At 39.7% G+C, this 18,894-nt stretch overlaps 1 protein-coding gene across 2 annotated transcripts; it reads left to right on the top strand.

The window, feature by feature from the left end:
• The first annotated feature begins 1,098 nt into the window (after positions 1–1,098).
• On the top strand, positions 1,099–12,083 carry LZTFL1 (leucine zipper transcription factor like 1). 2 transcript variants are annotated; one of them, XM_074900710.1, is made up of 10 exons: positions 1,099–1,232; positions 2,808–2,932; positions 3,410–3,604; positions 4,111–4,171; positions 5,006–5,074; positions 6,491–6,556; positions 6,691–6,768; positions 9,515–9,673; positions 10,148–10,251; positions 11,066–12,083. In XM_074900710.1, exons 1-10 carry the CDS (start codon positions 1,230–1,232, stop codon positions 11,082–11,084), a joined length of 879 nt encoding a protein of 292 aa, XP_074756811.1. In that variant the 5' UTR covers positions 1,099–1,229; the 3' UTR covers positions 11,085–12,083. The 2 variants fall into 2 exon arrangements, with proteins under 2 accessions (XP_074756811.1, XP_074756810.1); XM_074900709.1 differs by having other exon boundaries at positions 9,500–9,673.
• The last annotated feature ends 6,811 nt before the right edge of the window (positions 12,084–18,894 follow it).

Here is an 18,894-nt window from a genome sequence, read left to right as displayed (position 1 = left end):
AACATCCCGTCCATCTGCTTGATCAATTCAGGGCTGACCAAAAGTTAAAGCCTGTTCTTAAGGGCGTTGTCCAGATGTCTCTTCAACACTGACAGGCTTGGGGCATCAACTACCTCTGCAGGAATTTTGTTCCAGTGTGTGACCACCCTCTTGGCAAACAGATGCTTCCTAATCACGGGGCATCTTGGCTCAAGCGTTCATCTCTGTCGAGGAGGCTGGTCCTAGCAGGGACGAAGGCCCCAGGTGGAGCTCGGTGCCTGCCAAACGCTCTTTCTGCTGGTGAGAAGCCCAGAGGTTGGCGAGCGGTACTCTGAATATGCCAAAGCGCTCTCCCTCAAAGTTCAGATGTAAATTCAAATTCAAATGAAACCTCAGACCTACCTGACTCCATGTTTTAAGCCATTTTTAAAAAATATTTTTAGCACTTGTCTGTCATTCCTTCTTTCCATCTGTCCTGAGGACTGCGGATGATGCGGAGGGTGTAGCTGTCGCTGTATTCTTCCGCTTGGAGAACTCTTGCTTAGCACTGCTGCTGCAGAATGAGAATTCTGGCGGGCTGCTCTGGGTCCCGGCGTTGCGTGTGTGGGAATGATTTCTGGCAAGAGCGTTTTGAGCACGGGCGCAGCAGCAGCTTTCCTGGGGGGAAAGGTTTCTCGTGCCCATGCTGAGAGGCGAGCCGCGATTACCAGCGGGGGCTTGCGTCGGTTGGCGGGAGGCGTGTCGGTATCACTGAGTTGTCAGTCTTTGGAATGGAGAGGATGCCCATTCGATTGACGGCGATCGCACCACGCCCCCCCGGTAGGACTGACGCTGATGAAGCCACGCACTACCATCGGCTGCAGAAAAAAAAGCCCCTTCGGGCTGAGAGACCGCCCGGGGACGCGCCTCTTCGCTGTTGTGCTGCCGGTTTTTGGGCGCACGGTGTGGCGGGTGGTTATGCCCGTGGCAGACAGCGGGGTGGCGGCGGGCACAGCCGTGTCCGCGCCGAGCAGGGCGGCGGGGCTCCCGCCGTTCCCCCCCCGAGCGGCCGCCGGGTGCCGCCGGCAGCGCGGGGCGGACGCGAGGCGGAAGCGCCTCTCCTGGGGGCGGGCCGGATTCGTCACGTGATCCAGCTGCTGCCAATGGGAGCGCAGCGAGGGCGCGCGAGAGGCCTCGGTCTCTATGGCAACCGTCATCCCCTCGTTTGCCGCTGAGCCCCGCCGGCGGCCGGCCGCGGCGAAGGGGCCGCCATGGTGAGTAGCGCCGCCGCCTCCCTCCGTCCGCCTCGCTCCGTCCGCCTGTCTGGGCGCCGAGGGCGTCGCCGTCCCTCCGGCCATGTTCCCCACCGCGCGGCGGGGCTGTCCCGCAGCCGTGAGGCGCCGCTCCGCGTCGGCCGCCCGTCGCCATGGGCCGGCCCTGAGGCTGGGCCGGGAGACGGCCCGCTCCGGTCCCGCCGTGGATCGGCGGCCCTTCGTCATGCGGGAGCCTCTCGGGGGGTGCTGCCGTCCCGGGCAGCCCGGCCACCCTCGCTCGGTCCTGCGGAGACTCGTGGGGCTTGGGGTTTTCGCAGCATCCAGCGTCCCGGTTGCTTAACTGAGCATCGGCGTAGCTGACTTACAGATCTCTAGTGGCTTTGGCCTGCACTTGTGTATTTATTTATTATTTTAATATCTTTTTGAGGCTGCTTTCTACAGTACGATGTTTCAGCAGTGGTATTGTCATATGTCTTCGTTATTATTTGTAATGAAGAGAAACTTTTCATCTAATGAAAACCCACCAGCAGCAAAGAACATCAACTGATCTTATGATCTCATTTGCAACATGTGGGACTTTGTGGGAGAAATTGGACTTGCAACCACATTAGGAGAGCCTCTTTTATTTACTGCTCTTGCTGTTTCCTAGGCTGCCTTTATTTTCCAGGCAGTTGAGATCTGTGCTCACATTTTCAGTATTGTTCATCCAGGTATCACAGTATTACATTTTTGCTGGATCTGCCCTGTGCAGTTGAATTAATAAAGACAAAGTGATCAGATGAACTGTTTGTCTGAGTTGCTATGTTGCTATCTCCAACACCAGTGACACTAACTCAGTATATTGGAGTAAATGAAATGGACTTCACCTTTGTTTGCCTAGGGACTGCAGTAATAAGGTCCCAGTTGTGTCCTGTTGTGCCTCTTTTTTTTTTTTTTAGTGCTACCTGCATGAGCAAGGTTTATTCCGATGTAATGCCATGTCAGTGCTCCTTCTTTTGAAATAGACATACATAGAAGGACTAGTTAACCAGATCTAGAAACACTTCCTTCTTAATTTGCCCTGGGAGTGTTTGTTTCTGGGCCATAAACTTGAAAAACAACTTCAGATTATCACTTAAGATTATATGAGAAGTCTCGAGATTTTACATATAAACCAACAATGAAACATAAAGCACTTTCCTGTGTATTTTTGTTAGTATATTTATAAAAGATGCATCATTCAACTACATTATACACACATACATATAATTTATCCAAGAGCTTCCTCTCCCTTACAGTCCTTCTGGTTCTGATCCTCTGATTGTCACAGTCTCTGATTATGTATGGCTTTTCTGAGAGTACTGGTCACTTGAAGACTTACTTCTGAGTACTGGTACTTTTAAAGGGGAAGCACTTATGTGAGGTATACAGGGATTACAGATGTGAATATACAGTAGTTTTTTAACATCCTAATTAACATGATAACCCTGTAAAAGCAAGCACACAGTAGTCAGAAGGCAAGTCTTACAATGTTTATGCTCCTTTTTACTTATTTCAGTGTGTGTTTGTCTCTGTGCTTATATCCATTATCTGCAGGCAGAGCTAGGCCTTAGTGAGCACCACCAGAATGAAGTGATCAACTACATGCGCTTTGCTCGTTTCAAGCGTGGCCTGTGCCTCAAAACAGTGGATTCTTGTTTTCAGGACCTTAAGGACAGCAGGTACTGGGGGGGAAGGGGGGGAGTCCTGAGCAAGAATAAAGAAAAAATATGCTAGCAACAATTGCAGGTTTAAATGCTTGGTGACTTTTCTGTTTACATTTGTATGTTCTTAGTGAGGAAAAAAGACCCAATAATTTTCCAAATGTTACAAGTCAAGTCCTTTTAAAAGTAAGTTGTTCAAATTCTTAGGAATTAACATAGGTATTGACAGCATGACATTGCTTTATCTCTTGTTTCTGATGTCTAAATTTGATGCAAGACTGTAGCTGAAGTAACATTTGCGATTGTAATGTTTCCAAGAGAAAATTTAAATACAATAACCAACTAGTAATATCATGGTGATCTACTAACTACTGACAGTGGATGTTTTCAGAAGGACACTGCATTAAATAGGAGCGATACTGTGTAGTGAGGCCTCATAAAAATGCAAAAGTGTTACCTTTGTCATACATGACTCATCTTGACTGCTCTATTTAGATTTGTTGAGGAGACCTTCACAGTGGATGAGGTGACAGACATGCTGGATGGACTGCGGACTGTTGTACACAGTGAAGTGGAGTCAGAGCTCATAAATACAACTTACACCAATGTTTTACTTCTGCGGCAGCTCTTTTCGCAGGCTGAGAAATGGTACCTTAAGTTACAGACAGACGTCTCTGAACTGGAGAATCGGTAACATATATTGGACTATACAGAATGCCTTTCAATAATAAGAAAACTTCAAAATGTAGACGATTTGCATTCTTTTCCGAACCATAGAATCGTATACTTTTACTTTTGTATTGATGATAGGTTAGTTTCAAGTCTTCCATCTGTGAAGTAGCAAGATTTCAAGATTTGAGAAAATAATTTCAAATTTGTCAGGAAGATGTTTTTATGGATAATATTCTTACTTGAATTAATGTTAAGAGTGGGTGATAGGATGTGATTAAAAAGCCTTTGTTGTCTTGAGTAGATCATATTTTAATCAAGGATGCTAAATCTTACAGTTCTAATGCATGTAGCATACCATTCTGTGTCATCATCTGTTGCATTTATCGTATTTGCGTAGGACTTCATTCTGTACTTCTAATCAGAATCTTGCATGCAATAAAGAGCATAGCATCAGCCTGGTAAAATGTGTTTCATAGCATACCTCTTTCAGTAAATAAATGCCTCCCTTTATTTTTCTTTTTAAGAGAGTTGTTGGAACAGGTTGCTGAGTTTGAAAAGTCAGAATTTACATCTTCAAACAAGAAGGTAGAGTTTTACTTTAATCAAACCATAATCAAATGTCATGTGGAGTCATGACAGATGTTTAAAATACTTAGTACTGACTCTTGGTGCTTAAGAGAGAAAAACAAAACAAAATGCAAACCCCCACCCTTTTTCAAACAATCTCTGAAAGTCTCCAAAAAGTACTGTTTTGCAGTTTGGCACCAAGGCTCACACTGAATTGCCTTGGCTGTTTTTTGGACTGCAGATTCTGTGCATCTGGAGCATGCCTCATAATTCTCATCCCAAAGTCAGCCAGACCAGGAATATGTTGGAGTGTCTGCTCCTGGGTTCCCTTCCCCCTGGAAACTGGGGCAAGACTGGGACATTCGCTGGTGCTGACATGGAGTTAAGAGCTCACAAATACGACTCTAGTTTATCTTGTATCATTATGGTTGCGCCTTATTTGGTTTGTAGCATAAAGGTATATTTAGTTAAATATATTTGAATACTTAAAATAAGATTTATTTGGAGCTGTATAAATATTTTCTACTCTTACAATCACTCAAATACTTGTTTTGTTTTCCTCAATCCTTTGTCTTTTGGTTGCTGCAGCATCATTAGTCTTTTGTAAATTCAAGTTTGCAATCTTTTTATGTCTCTATGCAGTATTTTTGTTTAACTTTAGCTGAAAGTGAAGTATGTAACTTAGGAGCCGAGATACCAGTAAAAAATGAACTTGAAATAAAAGGTCATTCATTTGCTTTACAAAAGAAAGCTGAATTGACTGTCACGAATTATTTTAAAGACTAAAGGAAACTCTTCTTCCTCCTAGAAATCTGTATAATTTAATTTTTTATCCTTTTATTATTTCTTTAGCCCAGTGCAGATCTCATTAAACCAAAGCTGGCTCCATTACATGAAGGTGGGTCAGAGCTGCTAAACAAGGTAAGAACTCTGTGCAGTTGTGGTCAATGACCATTCTGCTAATTCAGCTGAACTGGATACCTGTCCAGTAATATTTATATGATGCACCTGTCACTATATAGACATCAAGGTAATATACCCCAGAATGTAAAGTAAAATGCTAATGAATTAATAAATATTATAAAGCATCTTAAATTTTTTGTGCAGTTATGGTCTTTAACATCCATTGCAATATTGACCTTCCTTTTGCAAAGACACTTTGGCCTTTGTAATTATTTATTTTTCCATTTAATGAGGTAAATTTGTAGAAACCAGTATTCAGTTTGTTCCATGCAGCTGGCTGGTTTTTAAGCAAAGAAGTAAATTAAAATATGTAGCTGGCTGAAATTATTAGGTTATCCAACATTTTCTGTATCACTCAGAGTCAATCTTACCACATTCAGTCTTTTCTTCTTTTGTTAGTTATTTGAATTCCTCCTAAAGAAACAGGCACTTAAAAAATTTGGAAATTACTATAATTTTGAAAATGTCTGATTTCCCACTTGCTGAAGATTTTCAGAATTACAAGACACATTCTGGTATTTAATGTTATCAGTAGTTTTTATCAGGTATTGAGCTTGTTTAGTTCAACTGAACTTTTTTTAAATGCCACACTTCTTACCATACACTTTTAAGTTATGGGCAGTCAAGATATTTAGCAAGGAGCTGCGTTTTCTGTCTTCTAGCCCACGTTACCAAAATGACCTGTCAAGTACAGTGTCTCAATCAAATTGTTGTTACATTGAGATAATTAAAGCATTCAAAAATCCAGACTTGTGTTGTATTTATAGATCAATGTAGTTCTCTTTCAAAATCTGTTTCAGAACAGTTTTTATTGAGTATGTGTATCTGAAATCTGGTTTGTTGGTTTTTGGGGGGTTTTTTTGAAAAGTAATTCAAAGTTTATATGGTGAATTTACTCTGACTGACAAAACACGGTTATTTTCCTGTGACACAGAACATGATATGCATAACCTGGTATTTGTCTCTTTTAAACAGTAACTATGAATAAATTCTTACTCGTCTGTTGATTGAAAAGACCAATGATGAGCAGCCATGAGATTTGCATCTCTGAACATGCGATTTTCTTTAGCATGAATCTTGATACTAACAAGATGCCGACCTTGCTAATCTCAATTCAGTAAAGTGTGTGCCACATTGAAGTGAATGGTCCTGTATATTACAGTAGAATTGGAGACTTAATTTTTTTTGCTGACTGAGGCAGAAAACACAATAAATGAATAGAATACTGATTTCTTACGAAGGCCATTTTTATAAGCATATCGAAGCTTGTTTGCTTTCCTAAACTATGAAGCATATTTTCTTATCTGAAATATTTTGAAAATTCAAAATAGCACAAGAGTGTTCACAAACTTTTTCTCACTGATTAACCCAAAGACAGTTGCTTGTCTCCAAGAAGAAAATGAAAAATTGAAGACCAGACTCAAGACCATAGAAACACAGGTAAATTCACTGTAAGCTTGGATAGTTAATGCTGTTCGCATATTTAAAAATATCTAAATAAGAATCCCATGGCTTACTTTTACCTTTTTGATTAAAGTGTGTTTCTGAGGTTTTATATTTTCAATGTATCGCAGGCTACAGCTGCACTAGATGAGAAGTCTAAGCTAGAGAAGTCACTGAAGGATTTACAGATGATCCAAGGAGATCAAAAGGTAAATATAATTAAGATTTCCCTCACCCCCTCCCCTGTTTAACACAACTGTTGCCTGTGTATCCAAAAAATTGGTCTGTGTGGTGTTTTTCTTTTCTGGGAAATACAAAAGTTCAAGTTCGTATTGTCATGTTCCTGCTGACATTGTCTGTTCCTGCTGGTCTGTCAGTCAGCAGATAATCCAGAACATTAGTTGGTGTTTTGACCTGTATTTTGTGTCACATAGACAATGATAAATTGTGTCACATAGACAATGATAAAGTATTATTCCAGGTCCTATCAGGAAGTAGTATTCCAGAGTTCATATTCTCAGGGGTGATTTGTATTAATGGATGGAAACAGAAATTAATTTATTTCCTCCCATTTATTAATGAAAAAATAATATTTAACCTAGTTTTTATAGCAACAAGAAAACACTAATGCTTTTGAGCATCTGTCACGCTTGATACTGACATGGACAAACTAGACTTGCTGCTTCTCACTTCAGACTTTAAATACTTAAATCCTTTTATTTTAAGTGTCCAGTGTCCTATATTCTTAAATATCAACAGAAGTTTTGCTGTAAGTGTCAGTGATCGTGGGTCAGATGGCAAATGTTTGATTTTATGTAGTTCTACCCATGTCACTGTGCTGTCAAAAATGCTTCACTGTTTATTTTTATTACTTGAGGTTCTTAATGTTTTTTGCAAGTGAGGATTCAAACATGGTGAGCTGCTGCTGCAAAAAAAAAGACATAAGAAGCTAGAAGTCATGCAGGTTAACACAGATAAATCTGTTCAGATCACCTTAGTATTCTTTTAAGTTTGTGCCTTTATTTTGTTAATAATTAGAATTTTATAAAGTTTGTTCATTTGTTTCTTAAATTTAAAACACTTCAAATTTTTACAAAATCAGAACACTTTAATCCCATTGTTTTGAGAAACTGACTTTTTAAAATTCCTGTAGTATTTACAGATTTGGAAGGGAATATCTTAAAACATTTCCACTTTAATTTTCATATTTTAATCCTCATTTCTTTTTGTTTTGCTTTCTAACTGGTTTATGGTATGTACTTGACTTCCTTAATATGTTACAATTTTATCTAGTAACTTTCAAAGTCTGTATTCGGTAATATTATTTAATAGAGAACTTGATTTATCAGTCATGGCAAATATTTTCTTTTTCTGTTTTGTTAAGCCTGAAATTATTACAGATTTAAAATACTGAAGGGGTTTATTAAATCCTGGATAATAGCGTTTGTAGTTTTAAAAGATTGAAATCAAATCTTATCCTACTTTTCTGCTTGAACATGAATTGTCCTCAGTGTCAGGGCTGCTGAGTATCTTCAGGTTTCATGTCCTAATTTGCTGTCTATAATCTGTCACTTTCTTCTTCAGCTCTTATTATACATGTTCTATTTACAGGCATATATGTGTTGCTGAAACTAGCCAGTAGATACAGTGCTGAAATGTACTACTTTATTTAATCACAGTGTTAGTTGTTCGGAGAAAATGCTGAATTTAATCTGGTTTCACCTCATACTTTTATAGGATTGGTGTCAATAAAATCATATGAACCCAGTTTCTCATTAAAGCAGTAGTTTTCAAATTCTTTGGACAAATTACTGCCAAACCATAATGGTTTATAAGGACCAACTCAGCAGATTTCTACCTTTTTTTAATAATTAATATGGTTCCACACAGCAAGTGTGAACCACGGTTTGGGAGTATCTGCTCTGTTGGATCAGTTTAACTTGAGGATTTGGAATTTTTACATAATTGACTCATGTCACAGGTTAGAAAAATGATCACTGTCTATTCTGATCTGAAACATTATACAATGCAGTGCTTTTCAACATTGCAGCCTTGGACTCTGTTTCAAAATTTAAAATAACCTTTTCTTCTGTACAGGTACTATTATTAAGTGGTTTCCTATGCTCAGATCTTAGCTTCCACATAGAAGAAGGAGCAGATCTTCCTTAGTTTTAGATTTTTCTTCTTTTTAAGGTGCTGCTGGTTCAGCCTCATCCTGAGTCATTACACTTGTGAGAGTTTGAAGCTGAGCTTTTAAACGTGAAAGAGTGTTTTGGGGTTTTGTTTTAAATGGAAAACCATAGAACAGTGGCATGGCTATAATGTTTTCTGACCCAGAACTGATGGCCAGAAGAGTTTGGGCTGTTTCTTCTCACAAGGAAACAGGAAAGTTGCTTCACAAGCAACTGTGGAGGCTCTTTTTGGAATGCATCTGAGAACAGTGCAATAGCAGTACCTGATTGATAGTGTGAGCCTTAACACTTTCATCCTTTCCTACCTGTATTACACTAATGGCTTTTGAAATGCCTGTGATATTTTTACCTACTTTAAAAATACATTATAGCATAGACGTTCCAATCTTAAACTGTATTTTACTATTTCTTTATGCTAAATAACTTCTTGTGATATGCTTCATCCTGTGGCTTCACTTAATTCCTAAATAAATAAGGTAGAAGAACCTGAAATATCAACTTGACAGAGAAGACGTTCCAGCTGTCTTTAAAATGCATTTATTAACAATTTTTTAAAGTTATAAATTAGTTAGTGCTTTAACTATTATTTTTTTTAGTTAAAGCACTTCTAATTTAGGCTTTACAGGAATAACATGAATCTAACTATTAAAAATTAAGATGTACCCACTCTATGTGAAATTTTGCACTTGACATTTTAAATATTCCTTCTCTTGCATTTGACATATTTTAAATATTTCTTCTGTTGAAGACTAATGAAAACCAGGATATCGCTGAACTGGAGAACAAAGTGGCAGCTTTGAAATGCCAGTTTGAAAAGACTTTGAATGACTCTACTGCAAACCAAAAATTCTTGGAAGACAACTTGGCAACAACAAAACATGACTTGCTTAAGGTTCAGAATCAGCTATCCACAGCTGAAAAGGTTAGCATTTTACTGTAATGTAAAGATGATATCCTTACTCACATTTTAACTGATTAGTAATTTAACAAGCATACACTACAGGATGCAGTTTACTGGTTCACACTTGTGCCTGTGTATTTCTGTTATTGCAGTGGAAAAACACATAAAAATAGCAAAATCACAACTAACTGCGTGATTATAGCTAGATAAATACTTTAAAATTTCCCATTTGTCTGCATAGAAATTTTGAATTAAAAGCGTATTCCCAGTCTTCAGAAGACTTTTAGCCTGATGTCATTAGAAAATAAAGTTTGTGGTTTTCTGTCTCTCCCAATAGTATCATTTGCGTCTGATAGCTGACTTCATCTAAATTTTACTAAGTTTGAGAAACTACTATTCTGAAACTTGAGAAGGAAAAGTAATCTTTTTTTAAAAAAGCATATCAACCTGGTTTTCATAATATGTAAATAATCTGTTGATGTTGGTATCATGTAGGAACTGGAGAAGAAATTTCAGCAAACAGCTGCCTATCGCAACATGAAAGAGATTCTCACTAAGAAGAATGAACAGATAAAGGATCTACGTAAAAAGCTTTCCAAGTAAGTGGTGCTGTTCTGTCTGTGCAAGCAGGATCCCTGTTTTGGATCCATGTTTTGCTCCCATTTTGTTTTTAAAAACGTGGAGTTGTCTGTCAATCACACTATAAATTTTCCCTTAAAAAGAATTTCTAGTAGGCTGTTCTCTGATTTTTGACAAACCAGTCCTTCTAGTGGATGCTAGGTGAGTAGGACTCATAGATGCAACAGCAGCTACCCTGTAGCAAGCAATGAGAGAATTTAGTATGGAGAGTATACTAAATATTCATTATTGTGGTAGATAAGGCCCCAGGTGCTACACACAGAGATACAGATGAGAGATGTACCAGATGATTTGTTATTATGTTATTTCTTCCACACTTGTTTATGGGAATGAGAAGTCTACAGCATGTAAACAGGGTTAGGCCTGTATTGAGTAAAGAAAGATGCACCCTGGCCATTATATTGCATAGAAGACAGTCATTCTGCAAATGTCAAGTGAGCTTTGGCAACATGGATGCCTTAGACTTATGCTGTAAGAGGACATACGTGGAACTTAAAACTTCTATGTAAATTTCTGCCTATATTTTGGGATTTGTGAGTAGATTCCTGGTCATTCCCTCATTCAACTATTTGGTAAACTGACCAATTTTAAAAGGAGAAAATAGTTTGAAAATTATATACATTTGTCTGTGCCCTAAGTCATACAGTGAACACAGGAGTGCATCACTAGTTGGGAGTAATTTTTTACTTGAGTTTCATATTCTCTTTAGAGACAAAATGTCTCTTGGGTATTTTCTACTCTGTTTTAATTTTTTTTTTTTCTTTTAATCCTCAGATATGAGCCAGAGGACTAAGATACCAAAACGATCTGATCTATCAGAAGCTGCCATAGAAAGAAAAATGTAGACTGGTATTTTTCAAGAATTTTTGTTTTGAATGGTGTATTTTTTGCTTCTAGTGCTTAAAATAACTTTTTATTAATAGTAAGAACACAATGAAACTCCCACCTTACTTCCTTGTAAACCTACAACTTATAGGTATTATAAGCTATATAATATAATACCTATTATAAACTATAGGTATTAGTTTCTGTAGTCACGTTTTTAGTTGTTAACCACTGACATTCCTTGAGAAATAGCAAAGAGGAGCTTACTGAAGAACTGACATCATCCTCTACAAAGAAAGGAGTTTATTTTTGTTAAGAAAAGAAAAAAAAAAGAGGAGGGGGGCATTAGGGTTTTTTGATGTCTCTGAGGTAGAAACTTCAGTTGTTACTTTTGTATAGTTAATGTAGTCATGAAGTGGCATTATATGTGAAAATTCCATCAGTGGAATAAAAAGTAGGAGGAAAAAATGAAACATGCTGATTGTGTAATGTTATTTCACCCTGGACATGTCATACCTCAGCAAAATGTGGTCAGTACATTTTGCTAGGGGGGTGTTCATTAGGCAGTGAGGTACATACACTTTATAGCAGAAGCACTGGACCCTTTCAAACACAGCCACTAATTGAAGTTACGCTTTTTCACTTGAATTTATTTTAAACAAATTTGAACATTGGAAGACCAATTCTGATTTTGCCAGTATTCTTAATGTTAACATGATAATCTGAAAACGCATAGGCAAGTTGCTAATAGAGCAGATTTCTTGAGAATGGAGTTATTTCAGATGTTTTCATCTCCTTTCTTAATGTAACCTCACCAGAAAACAGCTAACTTCCCTCAAGTCTTATACTTGTCATCTGCCTTTCACTTATCTGGCAGCCTCTTCTTAGTGCATTCTACTTGTTCATCTGTCCCTGTGCATATGTATGTTGTATTTTACTCCAAATAAAGCTATTATGTTTTCAAACATTGAATGTTTAAGGAGCAGGTTTTTTATAGGAATGTTTTGTATAGCGCTTTTTTTTTTTTTAATACCTATAGAAAGGAGTTTACAGATCAGCAAATAATTTTGCTAGAAATGCGACCATGTAAATCAGAGATTCATGCTCAAAGCCACACCACATCAAACAGCTTTACAGCTATTTTACAAAAAGTGTACCAGTGGCAACGCTTGGAATAAGCTGGTGTGTGGGTGTGGGTGTGTTACAGAAACTGACATTTAACCTGTCTCAGGAGCTGCTTGAACCGAAGTGTATCATTTTTCCTCATTCTTTCTCAGACAGGCAAAGCTGTTAAAATTGCTCAAGCAGTGATACCCCAGTCAAATCTGCTGTACACTTGCAGTCTGTAAGTTCTTTGTTGTCCTTTCCTCCCTATTGGATAACCAAGATTGATCTGGGATCAAGTCCTGTGTCTGTAGCATGATATTATTGCTGTAGCACAAGAGTAAGGCTTTATGGGGTGACATACTCCTCCTGCAGTGTCAGTTAAATTCATGAAAGGTATTGTTTTTCCCCTTGTAAAGTCACTAAGATGTTAAGTTCTTAATAGGGATGTACCAAAGACTTTTCTAGCCTGTGTTTGCTCAGAGCAATTATGTTGACTAGGAGTACTAGTCTGGATGAATATTGTGTTTTTCTTTGTAATAAAACTAATTATAATGAGATCAGCTACTATTTGTAAACTCACAGGTAAAAGGTGAAGGAAGGCAAAGCATCTCATGACTTCTGCTGGTTTTCTGATCAATCTTTGGCTGTTGTCTTAACTGGAATATTGACTCTGATGTGGCATTATCTGCTTAGAAATGATCTCAACAAGAAAGTACACTATCGACCAGTGTATGGGGTAGGTGTCATTGAAATAAGTTGGCTGTAGGCAAGCATGGTTACAGACTTGTTATCTCCTCAAATGAGTAAGGCAAAGCTTGCAGACAACTGTGCAGTGCAAAATCGAAACACTGGCTTTGATTACCTGTCTTGCAGATTGCCAGTTTAGTGAGTGTGAGGTCAGTGTGATGCTCTCATTGGTTTCTGTTACACAGTGGTTAAGTAAGGGGTTTGTGTGGAGCCCTTGATGTCAAACATGATGTACAGTGTTTTGAATGTGAAGATGTCATCTGAACATCTCCTGACAGTGTCTGATGTTGCTAAAACTTCACTGCTTTCTCTGAGGTGTAAATTCTAATACTGCTTTTACCATCCTTTGTTCTTCAGAAGTTCCTGATCAAATAGACATCATCCATTTTTTCCACTTCAGCTGTTAATTCCCTAGTTATGCCTGAAGGGAACACTTAAAAAGAAAATTTCTCTATAACTGGCTGATCTGCAGTAATCAAATCACTTTCAAGCTGGGTGGGGGCTTTTTTGCTTGCAGATTGAAGAATATTTTCTATAGGAATGAAATCTAGAGAGCTCAGCTTTGCTAGTATTGACTCTGACAGCTAACAAACAGCGCTATGTTCTAACTGTGACTTGAATTCACCGGTTGGTCGTTAATAAATGAGGCAGCAGTGCTGCATGTTACCATCTTCATGAGTCAGGATGTTACCCGATGTTCTTTAACGGTTCATAAAGTACTCCTTAATCTGTTTTTCTCTTGTGGATAATAGTTATTTTTTTAAATGTCCTAAAATGAATACTAATATATATTAACACTTATGTAAGTGCTTCTCTTTATTTGATAAAATGATGTAAGGTCAGCTGCAATTTGGACATTTCCCACATACCTTGCTTTTGGGAAACCCCCAGTCATCTGCCAGGCACTTAGATTTTAATCTAGCCAAAAAAGTTCTTAAGATTCTTGTTTGATTCCCCTCTTCTGGCATTATCAAGGATGGCTCTTGGCTTCTGCGTGATACCAAATGCTGTCAGGCCACAGTGAAATAATTCTTACTGCCTCAGGAAACAAATGTAGCTGAATGGATCAAGCTTAAAAAGTTTGATCTGTTCTAGGAGGATGTGCCTTTTAAAACATATTAAAAAACAATTGAATGTAATTTGAAGGTAAGCTTGTATGTGAGCAGGTAAGAATTATAATCGTAATTATTAATATAAATGTTTCTAACCATCTTTGAGCAGAGAATGTGCCCAGGGTGTTACCCTGTGACTGTTAATTTTGTCAATGTCCCGGTGAAAGCATTGGCCCAGGATTCCTGCCCTGCTCTGGCTGCCTACAGACTCACTGAAGGCACCTAGATCTGCCCTCCCTATCAGAGTCTCCTCTCAAACATATCCTGAAATGTTAGGCAGCCTGTTTGGAGTCAACTTTTCTCCAAATAAAGGTGGGTAGATATATGTCATTCTGTTTCAGCAGTCTTAGTGTCTAGAGACTTTTAGCTATTTTTTAATTATTAGTTTTGGGAACCTGTTAATGTAGAGTCTTGGAGCATCCATTGTAAGTAATGGTGATGCTGAGTGGTTGGTACAGGACTCTGACAGCTGACAGCTGCTGGTGAACAAGAGGGCTGCCCAGAGACCTCCCTAAACTGCAGGCAAGCTTTGACAGAGAGAAAGGGTGAACTGGCAGAAGACAAGCAGAAGAACTGACTAAATAGGCCAGGTATCTTTTTTATATTTTTTTATACAGGCCAGTTCTGAGGTCTGAATGAACCGAGTGCAATTCTGTGAATCAGAAATGTGGGAGACATTGGCCTGTCAGCCTTACACAGCCTCTGAGAAACAGCTAGGCTTTGATGAAAAACAGGCCTTGGAAGATAGATAAGAAACTGCTGAGTTGTGCCAAGGTGACAGGGAAAAACAACGGAGAGCTGCAACACTGAACTGTGGAAAAGTACTGAACTGTGAGAAGTTACCGCCGCGTGAACAGCGCGTGAACAAGAAGGTGATTGGTCTGCACAGCGTGTGGTAGAGTGGTCTTATGCTGATAGGAGAAAAGGTTTACAGCTGTCTAATTGCTGATTTGCTAATTATGAAGTAAGAGCTTTGGTGAGAGTGTAAGTATGTGCTATTGTAATAATAAAGGGTCTTTCCTTCTGCACTTCAATGGAGAGTCTGCCTCAGTTGCCACACAGAAATGCATTGAGTGCACCTTCGTGGAGGGAGTAGCCTAAAAAACTACTTATTCAGAAGATCGTTAGAGCTCTGATACTGAAGGAAAGCAGGGAAAATAAAGAGGGACTCTTCTCAGGCTTTCTTGGAGGCTGAGGTAATGCAAACAGTTTTAAGAGCAATTAAGAGGCTGGATATGACTTCAGAGTACAAACTGTAAGGGCATCATCTACAGTTTGGAACTAAGCAGCAAGTAGTAGTAGTGAGCTGGAAGGAATCATTACAATCATAACTGCCTAGAGGAGTAACTGTAATCTCAAATTACACATAGAGCAATGTCTGAGCCGGCACAGGCAGGACAGAGAAACACCACAAAAACATGGATGAAATGCAAAGAGTAAATTTATTCTTGTTACCTCTCGACCCAGGAGATCTCCACAGCAGCACCCAGGCAGAGGCACACAAGTGGGGACGCAGGCACCATGGAGCTGGGTCCTTGCTAGTCAGAAGAAGAAGAAAAAAAAGATATAAACCCTGCTGCTTTCACCTGTACGTATCAGGGATTTTCACAGGCATATTTTTCCACTGTGCTTTGATCTTTCCCACATCAGGGCAGGAATCTCAAGGATGTTCAGTAGGGTGCCTCTGAGTCTATCACAAACCTGTGTTGTTTAAACACCGGCATTTTACCCTTCAGGCACACAAATCTAAACAACAATTAATATGATATGTGAGGTTTTCAACTTCCCAGCCGCTAGCCACTTGAATGTGTCTAGAATCCCTCTCACCAATCTTGTTGTATTCCCACAAGCAATCACCCAACAGTTGTCACGGCTTATGAGTTGTCAGAGATCTGGAAATCCAGCTGGATTCTTTCTTTCTCCTGAAGGAAGGAAGCATGGAGCTGAGTAGCAACTGTGAACAGTGAATTCAAACATATGTGGGAGCTGCTACTCTCTTGGCTATATATCTGCTTCCCTTGATAGCATCACTAAACATTTGAAGAGGTTGTAGAGACTCTTCCATCACTTCCCTTTGATGATCATCTAACAGCCAGCACGTTTCCATTTGGAAGTGGATGCCCCAGGAATGGCAGACACTGAACACCAGAGCCACCCCCTGTGGGCACTTTGTCCCCCTCCCACATCTGACTCATCAAGGAAAGCCTCTGGGCTTTCTTTTTCTTTCTTTCTTTCTTTCTTTCTTTCTTTCTTTCTTTCTTTCTTTCTTTCTTTCTTTCTTTCTTTCTTTCTTTCTTTCTTTCTTTCTTTCTTTCTTTCTCTCTTTCTTTCTTTCTCTCTTTCTCTCTTTCTTTCTCTCTTTCTCTCTTTCTCTCTTTCTCTCTTTCTCTCTTTCTCTCTTTCTCTTTCTCTCTCTCTTTCTCTCTCTCTTTCTCTCTCTCTTTCTCTCTTTCTTTCTCTCTTTCTTTCTCTCTTTTTTTCTTTTTTCTTTTTTTCTTTCTTTCTTTCTTTCTTTCTTTCTTTCTTTCTTTCTTTCTTTCTTTCTTTCTTTCTTTCTTTCTTTCTTTCTTTCTTTCTTTCTTTCTTTCTTTCTTTCTTTCTTTCTTTCTTTCTTTTCTTCTCTTTCTCTAGAGGTTATAGTCCTACATGTTGGATGTAGCATAATAAAGTCCAGGCTACCTGGTAGAATTATCTAGGAGTTGTCTATATCAGATTTCTTCCACTGCTGCTTATTATCCATTCCTCCCTTGGTTTTGCCTTCTTCACCAACAGAACTGTTAAGCTTCTCTCACACCCTTGAATCATCATCCCCAACCTGTTGCTAAGACCCCAGACTCCCTTTTTGTCTGCACTTTATGTAGCTGGGAGAAGTGCTTGGCTTCTTATTGTACTGGCACCAAGAGATGCAAGCCCTGAATTTTTAGTTGGTACCTTCACCTAAGTACTTCCAGTTTTGCTTCCATGAGAAACAAGTTTCTCTGCTTTGTTTTCCGTCTTCTGATTTGGTTTACATAGGGCTGGGACAGCTCATGCTGTCTCATCAGTCCCTGGCCTGCTGTGGATATGAACCCCTACCCTTCTCACCCACTCCCCCAAATCCCACACTCTCAAATTTGTTAGGTACCGGGGATAAATTCTTTCTAATCCTCCTTTAACATGAGCAGTGGGATGATCAAAAGTTCTTGCATGTGTCTATTAGATGCTTATCTTAGTGTCTAAAGGCCCAGTCCTCCCCCAATCCAAAGGAAGGAAGTTCAAAGGAGATAAAATCTTGAATAGCATCGAAATATCATATTGATTATCTGAGGTGTGTATGGAAAGTCCCACAGCAAGAATTCCTGAGTGATACCTGTTTAAAGACCTTTAATTACATTTATTTAAAGGAGCTGTGGGATGACAGGCGCTTTGCTGGGTGCCTATGTGCATGACTGCCTTTTAAACAAACTCACAGTCGTTTGTGATCTGAGCTGCCCATCAGACTGACATTTGTGAGAGAGGCAAGGGTTCATTTCATTGCATCTGGCCTGACCCAAGCTGAGGACACCACAGCTCTCTGCCTGCACAGTCCCTCCAGTCCATTAGTAAACTAGTTTGAAATGTAATGGGAAGGAGGTACAGAGTCAGGGAAATGTTTAACTTGATGATGCTCATCAGTAGCAGTAATCTATTCACACAGAAGCATCCCAAGTGTTAGTGATGTGCTATTTTTTCAGGCTGTTTTGTCTGCGAGTTATTAAATGCTGCAAGCTATTTATAAGCATAATCTGTAATAAATGCCACAGGCAGTGACAGACATTTAACTTTTTAATAATTTGCACAAGTTTTCATGATGTGGCACAGCTAATATATCTGTAGCTTTTTCAGTTTAATAGCTTATGGATCTAAAATTACCTCCAATTTTTCCTTCCAGCAGAATTCAGGGTTACCCCTGAGACGTATTTCCAGGGCTAGCTGACATGTTGCAATTCTGTGGGCAGAACTACAAGGACGTTGCAGAAAAGCCACAAGCTCCCTCAAAACTCTACTCTGTACAGTGCCATACCCTGATGTTTCCCAATGGCAACCTTTATTTCTAACAGTGCTAAAATGCACCGTGAAGAACGGATTCACTTACAGAAGAAGCATAAACCTCTTGCAGTCACCTCTTCTGGCGTGCAGATATGTGTCGTCCCACTTTGTGACTTTGCTACTTTAGTTCCACCAGTCTCCAGAACGCCACCTGACGTACTCTGCAGTTTGGGCTCATGTCCAAGGGCCCCATGGCAGGGGTTCTCACCCCTACCCACAGCTGGATGCCTTGGCTCTGCCAGGGCCTGATGGGATGCTGGAGCAGCACACAAGGCGCTGGCAGGGAGCAAGTTCCTTGCACTGGAGGACTGACAGCAGCTGAGTGAGCCTTATTTGTAAAACAGTCCTGAAAGGTGCCTAGTCGTGGCCTGAAAAAAACACAGACAGAGGAAGGAAGCTGAGTCGTTGGACTTGTTCATCCCCTTTTTATTGGTACAGGTGCTGCCAACAGCCTCCTTCGCTGGGAGCCCTGTCTGAAGTGGTTGAGCTCAAAGTGCACCTTGGCAGGGGCACAAGCACTCAGGGTCCTTGTTCAGAGCTGGCATCTCAGCGTGCATTCAGACGACCCAAAGCCCTCCTAGGTCCTGCTGCCTCCACAGTGGGCTGCAGACACTTCTCCCCAGTGGCCTTTGTATAGATTTGGTCCCTGCTGCTTAGAACTATTTTAAACCAGCAAGCCTTCGGAAAAGTTCATTTCCAAGGGCTTGATCGTGAAGGTAGGTGAAAAGAGGCTGGTCACACGCA

Source organism: Athene noctua, chromosome 2 (assembly GCF_965140245.1).
Source record: "Athene noctua chromosome 2, bAthNoc1.hap1.1, whole genome shotgun sequence".
Taxonomy (NCBI): Eukaryota; Metazoa; Chordata; class Aves; order Strigiformes; family Strigidae; genus Athene; species Athene noctua.
This window is presented reverse-complemented; position numbering and strand designations above follow the sequence as displayed.

What these genes read in the sequence shown, in the direction of transcription:
- LZTFL1 (XM_074900709.1), top strand. An exon ending in GGTCAGAGCTGCTAAACAAG is followed by an intron (nt 5,075 to 6,490) that starts GTAAGAACTCTG and finishes ATTAACCCAAAG; the next exon opens with ACAGTTGCTTGTCTCCAAGA. An exon ending in TCAAGACCATAGAAACACAG is followed by an intron (nt 6,557 to 6,690) that starts GTAAATTCACTG and finishes AATGTATCGCAG; the next exon opens with GCTACAGCTGCACTAGATGA.